Raw genomic sequence first — 13,948 nt, forward strand, 5'->3', positions numbered from 1 at the left:
TTCTCATCTTTGAGTTGCTGAATATTCTCTATAAATCTATATTCTTTGTTATATTAAATCCTAAATACTTTATAGTTTTATTGATATTTTTAATGGTATTTAATTTTTTACTATTAAATTAATAAGTTGAGTTATGTCTAACAAACTTGCTGAATTCTTCTATTAGTCAATCTGCTGATTCTCTTGAATACTCAGTTTCTAAGGTGTGTTTAATATCTACCTATACTTGCTGTTTAATCCACTTTTCACATGTTACTAGATCTGTCCGTGTTATTGTTTTGCATATTTTGAAGGTAGGCTGTGAGAGATGCTGTTTTTGATAATTATATTTTCTTAAGTTCCTTTAAGCACTGTAAAGTGTCCTTCTTTGCCCTTTTCTCTCTTAATTTCCCTTTTGATTGATATAAAATTAACACCCTAGCTTTCTTTTAAGTTTATATTGCCTAACATATAATTGTCTGTTCTTTTATTTTCAACCTTTCTGTATGTGCTGGTTTAAATGGACCTTTGGTGAACAACATTTTGCTAGATCTTGTTTTTAAAATCTTCTTTGAGAGTCTCTATCCTTTGGTTGAGTTTAATCCATTTATATTTACTGTAAGCATGGTAATTACTGGATCTGCCAAACCATTGTTTGTTTACTGTTACCATTTTCTCTCTTTCTCTCTCTCTTATTTCCCTGTGGTAAAAGTTCATTTTCTTAATATTAGTGGGAAAATCATACTTCAGATTTGTATTCTTCTGCTGGTTACCTAACTTCCTAAGACCTGGACTTATATTAATTTTTTTTATCAGAATCTAAGGCTACCAGTGCAAGGGCTAGTCTCAGTTTCCATAAAATATGGGAGTTTATTAGATTATAATTCCACATATAGAAGTAAGATCTAGAAATTAAACATTAAAATGAATCTAACAATGTGGACATTTTTATTGCTCTTTTCCACATCTGTATACAAACAGGGTTTTTTTCTGTGTACTTTTTTGTGCTATTCATTTTGATTTGTCATAATCCATTGTTCAGAATCCTACCGAGAAGGCTGTGATTATTTGTAATAAACTAGAATTTTAGAAAATAAAATGTTAAACTGATACTGAATTGGGGAAAAGTCCTATTCAATGAACTGAAAGTAGTATTAGCATCCTTGGAGTAGTCAAGTTTTGTATTAAAGAGATTCTCAGAATTATGACAGTTTCTTAAGAGGTGAGGTATGGCATCTGTGCTGTAGAAAAGGATCTTGGATTCAGAAGTTGATGCCAGTTCAAAGGGAACATTAAGAACTGCCTTTCCTAATGCATTTCATAGCAGAAGAAAGCATGATGAGTATAATCATGAAAATAAGTCAGTGTTCCCTAAAAATAAATACATATATATAACATTTATTTTAGGTATCCTCAACATCTCTGATCATGCCCCGGTGGATTGTGCCAGTAAGTTACTATTTGCAACTTTTCTATTGGTTACCCTTTCCCAGTAAGGCCTAAAGGATTTCCAGGTGCTTGTTTTCCCTTAAAAACAAGGGGTCATGATCGAAGTGCTGTTAATGACTTACTGGCTTCAAACTAGTGATGTAATTTTTCTGCTTATACATGCTTACAGATGAGGACAAAGACAAAAGTAAGCCCTGAGGGAAGGCTGGTTATAAACAAACAAACCAAACAACAATGGTCATCAAAATTGTATTCCTTAGTATTCCTTAGTACCATAATCATTAGGGTATTCCTTAGTATTCCTTATCACTATAATCGTTAGAGAAGATGACTTAGAGCCCTTGGGTGAGTATTGTCACCTCAGCTCACATGTTGTATGTCTCCCTCAGCAGAGCACTGTTCTTCCTAATGGACTCACAGGACACGGCCCGTCTCTGGGGGGCAAGGAGGGACATGGGGACAGAGACCTGACCTCGTTGATCTCGCCCCCAGCACCGTTCTTGGTGGACGCTGTGACCAGGTGAGGTTCTCAGTTGTCATTTCTAGGCTTCTGATAATAGGAAAAAATTAAATATATTTTAAAACAATAATGTCAATTCTTCTTTAATTGAACTTAATTGAAACTGGATCAGTTTTTTAATTTATTATTTAGACTAGTGTTTTTTTCTTGTCAGTAGCAATTTTCTTCAAAATTTTGAAGTAGACCTTATTGTTTTTTTATGAAGCATTTGTTAGATAAAAATTTTATAGGCTTATCTTTTAAAATTCATATTTATTTTTTAAAATTGATTCATCTCTTCCTTTCATGCTGTACTATTATGTTGTCTGTCAATAGGTGAAGAGGTGTAGCTTAGCGGGGCAGAGACACCCGAGGTGGGGCTCTAAGATGGCCTTTCCTGAGACCTCTTGCACGCCCACTTCAGCATGCATTGGCCACCAAGCTTTGGTTTATCATGGAGTTCTTCAATATTTAGTTGTCAGGACCAAAGTTGTGCTCATTTTGCAAAAGATTTAAAATTGTCTTCATTTTCATCTTAGACTTTTTCCTAATTGTTTCTGGTATTTCTCATGTCCTCCTGGTCTTAAAATGGTGGGAAAATGGAAATATATGCTTTTCTAATTAGAGTGGAAAAATTATTAGAGATAATTAACTTAAGAGAAATTTAATAGGTTATTTTTCTAAACATTTACATTCCTAGTAATTGCCACTGTAAAAAATAGAGATTATGGGGCCCTGGCCTGTTGACTCAGTGATTGGCTCTGTGTTTAGATGTCCCAGGTTCGATTCCCAGCCAGGGCACACAGGAGAAGCACCCATCTGCTTCTCTGCCCTTCTCCCTCTCCTTCTTCTCTCTCTTTCTCTTCCCCTCCCGCAGCCAAGGCTCCATTGGAACAAAGTTGGCCCTGGCGCTGAGGATGGCTCCACAGCCTCCACCTCGGTGCTAGAATGGCTCTGGTTGCAATGGAACCATGCCCCAGATGGGCAAAGCATTGCCCCCTAGTGGGCATGCCAGGTGGATGCTGGTCGGGCACATGGAGGAGTCTGTCTTTCTGTCTCCCTGCTTCTCCCCACTTCTCACTTCAGAAAAATAGAAGAAGAAAAAAATAGAGATTACATAGATTACATACAGGGGACCAGTGATAGTACTTTGTAATTGAATTTGTACAAGAAAATGTGAGTTCTTAAGGACTTTAAAATTGAAAGTTACAGATGAAAAAGAGCTTATCTCTATTTCTTCTCAAAGCAAAATAGTCATAAAGGAGTAAGATAAAAATAACAAGTAGTAAACATGAAACTAATATAATGTCAATTATAACTCAAAAAAAGTTAAATAAATCAGTGAAACAGAATAGAGTCCAGAAAGAAACAAATCCACACATAAACAGTTATGTGATTTATGAAAAAGTGATGGTTTATAGCTACGGGGAAAGAATGGTCTTTCATTAAATCAGCTAGACAAGTTAAATATCCATGTGGGACAAATTGTTTTTAAAATTTAATTAAATCTAGGCCCTGGCCAGTTGGCTCAGTGGTAGAGCATCGGCCTGGCGTGCGGAAGTCCCGGGTTCGATTCTTGGCCAGGGCACACAGGAGAAGCGCCCATCTGCTTCTCCACCCCTCCCCCTCTCCTTCCTCTCTGTCTCTCTCTTCCCCTCCTGCAGCCGAGGCTCCATTGGAGCAAAGATGGCCCGGGCGCTGGGGATGGCTCCATGGCCTCTGCCTCAGGCGCTAGAGTGGCTCTGGTTGCAACAGAGCGACACCCCGGATGGGCAGAGCATCGCCCCCTGGTAGGCATGCCGGGTGGATCCCGGTCGGGCGCATGTGGGAGTCTGTTTGACTGCCTCCCTGTTTCCAGCTTCAGAAAAATACAAAAAAAAAAAAATACAAAAAAAATTTTTAATTAAATCTGTTGGTTAATAACATAAGATTCAGGTATACAGCTTTATAACATCTGTATACTCTATTGTATGCTCATTCCCCAAAGTCTAGTCTCCTTTCATCACCATATATTTGACTTCCTTTACTCAATTTGTTCTCCCTTCATCCTCATTCCCTCTGGCAACCAACCACCATTCTGTTGTCTTATTTGTTAAATTGTTGCCACATATGAGTGAAATCATGTTTGTTTTTTGTCTTTTTCTTTCTTCACTTAAAATGATGCTCTCAAGATCCATTCATGCTATCACAAATGGCAATACTTCATCTTTTTTATGCCTGAATAGTATTCCATTGTATATATAACAATTTATCTAATCATCAGTCAAAGGACACTTAGGTTGTTTTTCTGCATTGGTTATTTTGAATAATGCTACACTGAACATAGGGGTTCATATATCTTTACAAATAAGTGTTTTCAAATTTGGGGGAAAAGCCACACACTAAAATATGAGACATCCCGCCTTCCTTCTTTTTTCAGTTTCCAGAGTATTGTTGGCTAGGTATAAATGTCTCAAGTGAGAAATTGAGAGAATTATTTTCTGGAGAAACTGAGCAACCAGAGGGAAAAGGTGCACAAGGTTGTCCCTGATGGAATTGCCAGGAAATCAGCCTAATAACTCCACGTGGAAGCCCACTAGTTAATCAGTTTTGCCCATATGTAGTTTCCAAACAGCATTCTAATGCTTTACTCTTGAATATGAATAGTGCTTGACTTGCATATGACAAGGGCCAAAAATTATCAGATGTTTGAGGAAAGACCAAAACAGGTAAATTGAATTAAAAAGAGATAAGCAGGGAACAAAAACTTCAAAAAATGATAGTATCATGAAGGAAAAGATACTGCATCCATGCTGCTGCATGGAAATTTAAACAGGAAATTTAATTGTAACAGGAATTTTAAAAGAAAACAAACAGAAACCAAAGCAATCTTAGAAATTATTAACCATGTTAAAAGTAAAATCCAAAGAATATGTGGAAGACTGAGGAAATCTCCCACAAAGTAGAACAAAAAGATAGAAATTAGGAGAGAAAATAAAATTGGAGAGTTGGTCTAGGAAAGTCAATATATGAGTCATCAGAGATACAGAAAGAAGAACTGAATACATGAAAGTGAAAAGATTGTCAAAGAAAGGACTTGAAATTTCCCAGCACAGAAGCACTTGAGTTTTAGATTACACAGGCCTGCTGAGTACCCATCACAGAGAATGAAAACCGATGATACCAAGGAACATCATGACATTTCAGAATGTCAAAGTTAAGAGAGGATATAAGTCTTTATGGAGTAAAGGAGGAAGAATACATACAAAGGATTGGAAATCAGAATGACAGCTGACCTAACCGAAAGCGAGAAGATAATGGAGCAATGCCTTCTGAGTTCTGGAGAAAAATCATTTTCCCCCTAGAGTTTTATATCCAGACTGTCAGTGAAGTGTGAGATTAGAAGAGATGGACATAGGAGTTTCTTTATAAAGTATATACAGTGTGTCTGTAAAGTCACGGTGCACTTTTGACCGGTCACAGAAAAGCAACAAAAGACGATAGAAATGTGAAATCGCCCTGGCCGGTTGGCTCAGCGGTAGAGCGTCGGCCTAGCGTGCGGAGGACCCGGGTTCGATTTCCGGCCAGGGCACACAGGAGAAGCGCCCATTTGCTTCTCCACCCCTCCGCCGCGCTTTCCTCTCTGTCTCTCTCTTCCCCTCCCGCAGCCAAGGCTCCATTGGAGCAAAGATGGCCCGGGCGCTGGGCATGGCTCTGTGGCCTCTGCCTCAGGCGCTAGAGAGGCTCTGGTCGCAACATGGCGACGCCCAGGATGGGCAGAACATCGCCCCCTGGTGGGCAGAGCGTCACCCCTGGTGGGCGTGCCGGGTGGATCCCGGTTGGGCGCATGCGGGAGTCTGTCTGACTGTCTCTCCCTGTTTCCAGCTTCAGAAAAATGAAAAAAGAAAAAAAAAGTTAAAAAAAAAAAAAAAGAAATGTGAAATCTGCACCAAATAAAAGGAAAACCCTGAGATTTGGGAAGATGGCAGCAGAGTAGGCAGATGCACAGACTCCCAGCTCTCACCACCAAACTGGAATACAAATAAATTTAGAAATAATCAGCATGAAAAACCAACTCTGAACTATAAGAACAGTTCTCAAAAACCAAAGAGCAAAGAAGAAGCCACAACAAACCTGGTAGGGAGCGCCTGAATCTCCCTGGCTAACAGGAAAGGGGTGGGGGGGTGAGGCTGAGAACCCAGAGGGGCTCTCACTCCAGGGGAAAGAGCAAAAAATACTGCTCACAGCCACTTGCCTGGCAACCAGGGAGTGAGGTGTGTTGAAAGGACTGGCTTGTATTCCAAGAGGAAACGGGAGAGAGAGGGACAGATGGTGAGGGGCTGAGGAATGCAGAGAACGACTTAAAAAGCTGACTCATCCAGAGCTGGAGACGGCCATAGCTGGGGGAGGGACTGATCCTTCCACAAAACAAAAGAATAAATTGCTTTCGGATCACAGATCTCCAGACATCTCTCCAGTTCCAGTCAGCACAACAAGACACAGCTGAAAACAAGAAGTGGGGAGGAGGGACAGTAACTCAGGTCTCCATGGAGATCTGAAATACACCTCCCCCTACTGAAGCTGAGAAAACACCCTGACCCCAGAGAGATTATCTGGTAGAAGAGGCCTTCAGATGAAGTCTCAGGTTACATCCACAGCATTCCTGGATACAGTTTCAAGGAAGCCCTCTGCTGAGATCAGTAAACCAGACTCTATCACCTGTTAAAAAAACAAACAAATCAAGACTTCAGAGCAGCCCAAATCCAAAAGTGGATTACAAATAATAGCTGATGCCAACCCAAGAAGACCTAGAAATAACACAATTGAGAATTGGAGGCAGACAGACAACACCAAGCCTAGACTCAACCAGCTCTACAAATAAAACACCCAAAACACAGACATAATGAGAAGACAATCCAAGAGAAGTGCAATCCAAGTGAAACCACAAGAGAAACCTTCAGGAGATAAATGAAGTGATATGGAAATAACCAAACTTCCGATGTGGAGTTCAAAATAATAATTGTAAGGATGCTTAGGGATCTTAGAACAACAATGGATGGTCATTACGAACGCCTAAATAAAGAAATAGTAAGTATAAAAAAGGATATTGAAATATTAAAAAAGAATCAGTCCGAGATGACAAATAAAATATCAGAAATGAAGACCAAAATGGAAGGAATTAAAAACAGGATGGATAGAGCTGAGGATCGAATCAGCGAGTTGGAGGACAACTTGAATGAAGGCAAGAAAGCAGAGAAGAAAAAAGAAAAGAGACTCAAAAAGTTTGAGGAAACTCTTAGCTCTGTGACAACATGAAGAGAAATAACATCTGCATCATAGGGGTTCCTGAAGAAGAAGAGAAAGAACAAGGGATAGAGACTTTGTTCAATCATATCATAGCTGAAAACTTCCCTAAATTAATGCAGGAGAAACTCTCACAAGTTCAAGAAGCACAGAGAAATCCATTAAAGAGAACCCCAAAGAAACCTATACCGAGACATATCATAATTAAAATACCAAAGCTAAGTGATAAAGAGAAAATATTAAAAGCTGCAAGAGAAAACAAAGCTATCACCTACAAAGGAGCCCCCATAAGGATGACATCCGACTTCTCAACAGAAACACTTGAGGCCAGACGGGAATGTCAAGAAATATTCAAAGTAATGCAGAACAAGAACCTACAACCAAGACTACTTTATCCAGCAAGGCTATCAATTAAAATTGAAGGAGAAATAAAAAGCTTCCCAGACAAAAAAAAAAACCTCAAGGAATTCATTACAACCAAACCAATGCTGCAGGAAATGTTAAGGGGCCTGTTGTAAACAGATCAAAGTGGGAAAAGAATATAGCAAAAGAGGAATACAGCTTTAAAGAATAAAATGGCAATAAACAACTACATATCAATAATAACCTTAAATGTAAATGGATTGAATGATCCAATCAAAAGACATAGGGTAGCTGCATGGATAAGAAAACAGGACCCATACATATGCTGTCTACAAGAGACACACCTTAAAACAAAAGATGCACATAGATTGAAGGTAAAAGGATGGAAAAAAAACATTTCATGAAAATGAAAAAAAAAAAAAAAGCTGGGGTAGCAATACTTATATCAGACAAAATGAACTTAAAAACAAAGGATATAGTAAGAGATTAAGAAGACCACCATATAATGATAAAGGGAGTAATCCATCCTGGCCGGTTGGCTCAGTGGTAGAGTGTCGGCCTGGCGTGTAGGAGTCCCAGGTTCAATTCTTGGCCAGGGCACACAGGAGAAGCGCCCAATTGCTTCTCCACCCCTCCTCCTCTCCTTCCTCTCCGTCTTTCTCTAACCCCTCCTGCAGCCGAGGCTCCATTGGAGCAAAGATGGCCCGGGTGCTGATGATGGCTCTGTGGCCTCTGCCTCAGGTGCTAGAATGGCTCTGGATAAAACAGAGCGATGCCCCAAAGGGGCAGAGCATTGCCCTCTAGTGGGCATGCTGGGTGGATCCAGGTCAGGCATATGCAGGAGTCTGTCTGACTGCCTCCCCGTTTCCAGCTTCAGAAAAATGCAATAAATAAATAAATAAATAAATAAATAAAAGGGAGTAATCCAACAGGAAGATATAACTATTATAAACATCTATGTACCTAATATAGGAGCACCTAAATATATAAAGCAGACTTTGATGGATATAAAGGGCGAGATCAATAGCAATACTATAATAGTAGGGGATTTCAATACCCGACTAACATCACTGGATAGATCCTCAAGAAAGAAAATTAACAAAGAAACAGCAGACTTAAAGGACACACTAGATCAACGGATTTAATAGATATTTTCAGAACCTTTCACCCTAAAGCAACAGAATATACATTCTTTCCAAGTGCTCATGGTACATTCTCTAGAATAGACCACATGTTAGGGCACAAAAGTGGTCTCAACAAATTTAAGAAGATTGAAATCATATCAAGTACTTTCTCTGATCACAGTGGCATGAAACTAGAAATGAACCACAACAGAAAAGCTCAAAAACTCTCAAACACATGGAAACTATAAATAGCACATTGTTAAATAACGAATGGATTAAGAATGAGATCAAAGCAGAAATAAAAAAATTCCTAGAAACAAATGACAATGAGCATACTACAACTCAAAATCTACGGGACACAGCAAAAGCAGTACTGAGAGGGAAGTTCATAGCACTACAGGCACACTTTAAGAAACTAGAAAAAGCTCAAATAAACAACTTAACCCTGCATCTAAAAGAACTAAAAAAAGGACAAGTAAAGCCTAAATGTAGTAGAAGGAAGGAAATAATAAAGATCAGAGCAGAAATAAATGACATCGAGGCTAAAGAAACAATACATAGGATCAATGAAACTAGGAGCTAGTTCTTTGAAAAGGTAAACAAGATCAATGAACCTTTAACTAGACTCACCAAGAAAAAAAGAGAGAGGACTCAAATAAATAAAATTAGAAATGAGAGTGGAGAAATAACAACTGACACAACAGAAATACAAAATATTGTAAGAAAATACTATGAAGAACTGTATGCCAAAAAGCTAGACAATCTAGATGAAATGGACAAATTTCTTGAAACATACAATCTTCCAAAAATCAATCTGGAAGAATCAGAAAACCTAAACAGACCAATTACACCAAATGAGATCGAAACAGTTATCAAAAAACTCCCAACAAAGAAAAGTCTGGGGCCTGATGGCTTCACAAGTGAATTCTACCAAATATTCAAAGAAGAACTAACTCCTATCCTCCTCAAGGTATTTCAGAAAATTCAAGAGGAAGGAAGACTTCCAAGCTCCTTTTATGAGGCGAGCATAATTCTGCTTCCAAAACCAGGCAAGGACAACACAAAGAAAGAAAATTATAGGCCAATATCCCTGCTGAGTATAGATGCTAAAATCCTCACCAAAATATTAGCAAACCGGATCCAAAAATATATGGAAAAAGTCATACACCATGATCAAGTGGGTTTTATTCTTGGGAGGCAAGGCTGGTACAATATTTGCAAATCAATCAATGTGATTCGTCACATAAACAAAAGGAAGGAGAGAAACCACGTGATAATTTCAATACATGCAGAAAAAGCATTTGATAAAATCCAGCACCCATTCATGATCAAAACTCTCAGCAAAGTGGGAATACAGGGAACATATCACAACATGATAAAGGCCATCTATGACAAACCCACAGCCAACATCATACTCAATGGGCAAAAATTAAAAGCAATCCTCCTGAGATCAGGAACAAGACAGGGGTGCCCCCTTTCACCACTCTTATTCAACATAGTCCTGGGAAGTCCTAGCCACAGCAGTCAGACAAGGAGAAGTAATAAAAGGCATTCAAGTTGGAAAAGAAGAAGTAAAACTATCATTATTTGCAAATGATATGATATTGTATATAGAAAACCCTAAAGTCTCAGTCAAAAAACTACTGGACCTGATAAATGAATTCAGCAAAGTGGCAGGATATAAAATTAATACTCAGAAATCAGAGGCATTTTTATACACCAAGAATGAACTGTCAGAAAGAGAAATTAAGGAAACAATACCCTTCACTATTACAACCAAAAAAATAAAGTACCTAGGAGTAAATTTAACCAAGGAGACTAAAGACTTGTACTCAGAAAATTATAAAACATTGATAAAAGAAATCAAGGAAGATACAAACAAGTGGAAGCATATACCATGCTCATGGTTAGGAAGAATAAACATCATCATTAAAATGTCTATATTACCCAAAGCAATCTATAAATTCAATGCAATACCAATTAAAATATCAATGACATACTTCAAAGATATAGATCACATATTCCAAAAATTTATATGGAACCAAAAAAGAACATGAATAGCCTCAGCAATCTTAAAAAAGAAGAATAAAGTGGGAGGTATCACACTTCCTGATATCAAGTTATACTACAAGGCCATTGTACTCAAAACAGCCTGGTACTGGCATAAGAACAGGCATATAGATCAATGGAACAGAACAGAGAACCCAGAAATAAACCCACAGCTCTATGGACAACTGATATTTGACAAAGGAGGTAAGGGCATACAATGGAGTAAAGACAGCCTCTTTAATAAATGGTGTTGGGAAAATTGGACAGCTACCTGCAAAAAAATGAAACTAGACCACCAACTTACACCATTCACAAAAATAAACTCAAAATGGATAAAAGACTTAAATGTAAGTCGTGAAACCATAAGCATATTAGAAGAAAACATAGGCAGTAAGTTCTCTGACATCTCTCGGAGCAATATATTTGCTGATTTATCTCCACAGGTAAGTGAAATAAAAGGATAAACAAATGGAACTATAGCAAACTAAAAAGCTTTTGCACAGCTAAAGACAATAGAACAGAATAAAAAGACAAACTACACAATGGGAGAACATATTTGACAGAACATCTGATAAGGGGTTAATAACCAAAATTTATCAAGAACTTGTAAATCTCAACATCAGGACGACAAACAATTCAATCAAAAAATGGGAAAAAGAAATGAATAGACACTTCTCCAAAGAGGACATACAGATGGCCAATAGGCATATGAAAAAAAATGCTCAACATCGCTAATCATTAGAGAAATGCAAATTAAAACCACAATGAGATATTACCTCACACCAGTCAGAATTGCGCTCATCAACAAAACAACACAGAATAAGTGCTGAGGAGGATGTGGAGAAAAGGGAACCCTCCTGCACTGCTGGTGGGAATGTAGACTGGTGCAGCCTCTGTGGAAAACAGTATGGAGATTCCTCAAAAAATTAAAAATCGAACTGCCTTTTGACCCAGCTATCCCACTTTTAGGAATATACCCCAAGAACATCATAGAACTGCTCTAAAAGGAGAAATGCACCCCCATGTTTGTGGCAGCATTATTCACAATAGCAAAGATCTGGAAACAACCCAAGTGTTCGTCAGAGGACGAGTGGATTGAAAAGCTTTGGTACATATATACTATGGAGTACTACTCAGCCATAAGAAATGATGACATCGGATCATTTACAATAACATGGATGGACCTTGATAACATTATACGGAGTGAAATAAGTAAATCAGAATAAACTAAGAACTATATGAATCCATACATAGATGGGACATAAAAATGAGACTCAGAGACATGGACAAGAATGTGATGGTAATGGGGTTGGGGGTGGAGGGGGATGGGGCAAGGAAGGAGAGGGGGAGGAGGGGAGGGGAGGGGCACAAAGAATACCAGATAGAAGGTGACGGAATACAATTTGACTTTTTGTGAGGGGTATACAGCATAATCAAATGTCAAAATAATCTGGAGATGTTTTCTCTGAACATATATACCCTGATTTATCAATGTCACTGCATTAAATTTAATAATAATAAATAAATAAATAAAAGGAAAACCTTCTCAGTTTCTGTAGGATGATGTGGCAGCATGTGTGTATGCGCAGATGATGACGTAACACTGTGTATACAGTGGAGCAGCTCATGGCCATGCCAGTCAAGATGTGGACGGTATAGAGGAAAGTTCAGTGTGTTCTGTCGCTCGCTAAATTCAAATCCCTGAGCAAAGTGCAACGTGAATATTGGCACGTTTATAACGAAGCGTCACTATGTAGGAATAACATTACTCGGTGGGATAAGCACTTGAAGGAAACTGGCAGTTTGGTGGAGAAACCCCGTTCTGGTAGGCCATCAGTCAGTGACGAGTCTGTAGAGGCTATATGGGATAGCTACCTAACAAGCCCTAAAAATCTGTGCGTAACCCCACATCGAACTGCACTGAATAGGTATGAAACTGGGAGAGTTTTCCTTTTATTTGGTGCAGATTTCACATTTCTATCGTCTTTTGTTGCTTTCCTGTGACCAGTCAAAAGTGCATCATTTCTTTATGGACACACTGTACTTCTCATGTGGCCCTTGTTCAGGAAGCTGTTTTACCGGAGTATGTGTTCCATCAGAATAAGCTGAGTGTCCAAGAAAGATGACAGGGAACCCAGGAAATAGTGAGGTGCAGGCATTCACCAGAAGGAAGGTGAAGAACTTACATGGTAGCAGCTGCTAATCAGGTCTAGAAAGCATCCTGTGGATTTGAGGAGAATATAGAGAACCAGGAAGGATATTGCCAAGAAGAAAAACACATGGCCCATCCCCAATTTTTAGAAATTATATGACATTTCTGACGTACTCAGAAGAGATCCATGGTTCTCTCTGTGAGGTTGGGGTCAACTAGAAACAAGTATAGAAAACTGCAGTTTATAACAGAAGAGGTAGTTGTTCAAGTCATATAAAACAAATTATACAAGAAAAAATATTTAATACATGTACTCAGTTGTGGAAACATTTTCATAATTACAATAAGCACTGAATATTAACATGATTAAAATTTTTCATAAACTGTTGAAAAGATAAGAATGAAGGATTGTGGGGCTGGTGAGTGGGCGGTAACAATGCTAAACATTCATAACCTCTAATAGGAAGTCATTTTAGAAACATCTCTTAGAATAGATAGGACTTGGCTAGTTGTGCATGAAAATTGATATCTTTATTTCAAGATGAACTACGTATCAGTTATCTAGAAAATTCCCTTCTTTGGAATAACTCATTGCTAAATTAGGTATTAGGACATAATCATTTGAGTTTGTAATATACTCTCAGTGTGCTCCGTTTGGTGGAGAAGTGCATGCAGTGTATCTCAAAGAGTTTCTTCTTCCTTTCAGCTCTGCTCCAGCTTTGGCCAAAGAGCCCACCTTGAAGCGGAAGTGTTTACTGACAACTGAGCTCTAAGGGACTGCCTTCTCGCCCATAACTGGAATGTCTTGCGCTCCCCATCAGTCTGTCTGGAAATCGGTTTCTGCTGGAGGGGTTGAATTCAGGAGCTTGCCCTTTACTTGTTGGGTATAAGGTTTGTTAGGTTTGACTTCAGTTCCATGAAAGAACTACATTTTCCGTCCGACTGGAAGGGTTCGATTATACTGCATATTTTCCCAAATGAGGAGCTCTGGTCTTTTACTTCATTGAATTTCACTGAAGTTTTAAATTCCCGAAACAAGGGAATTACTTT

At 38.6% G+C, this 13,948-nt stretch overlaps 1 protein-coding gene across 8 annotated transcripts in view; it reads left to right on the forward strand.

Annotated features, from left to right (window-relative positions):
* EPB41L5 (erythrocyte membrane protein band 4.1 like 5) overlaps nt 1–13,740 on the forward strand; it is a 133,856-nt gene extending 120,116 nt beyond the window's left edge. For 2 of the 8 annotated variants that reach the window (XM_066233170.1, XM_066233178.1), the window contains 4 exons: nt 1,387–1,428; nt 1,598–1,615; nt 1,818–1,948; nt 13,605–13,740. In XM_066233170.1, the coding sequence (XP_066089267.1) occupies nt 1,387–1,428; nt 1,598–1,615; nt 1,818–1,948; nt 13,605–13,671 (258 nt within the window). In that variant the 3' untranslated portion in view covers nt 13,672–13,740. The remainder of the gene's footprint in view (nt 1–1,386; nt 1,429–1,597; nt 1,616–1,817; nt 1,949–13,604) is intronic. The other 6 variants (XM_066233171.1, XM_066233173.1, XM_066233174.1 and 3 more) reach the window with 6 other exon arrangements.
* Nucleotides 13,741–13,948: the final 208 nt, after the last annotated feature.

Source organism: Saccopteryx bilineata, chromosome 5 (genome assembly GCF_036850765.1).
Source record: "Saccopteryx bilineata isolate mSacBil1 chromosome 5, mSacBil1_pri_phased_curated, whole genome shotgun sequence".
Classification (NCBI taxonomy): Eukaryota; Metazoa; Chordata; class Mammalia; order Chiroptera; family Emballonuridae; genus Saccopteryx; species Saccopteryx bilineata.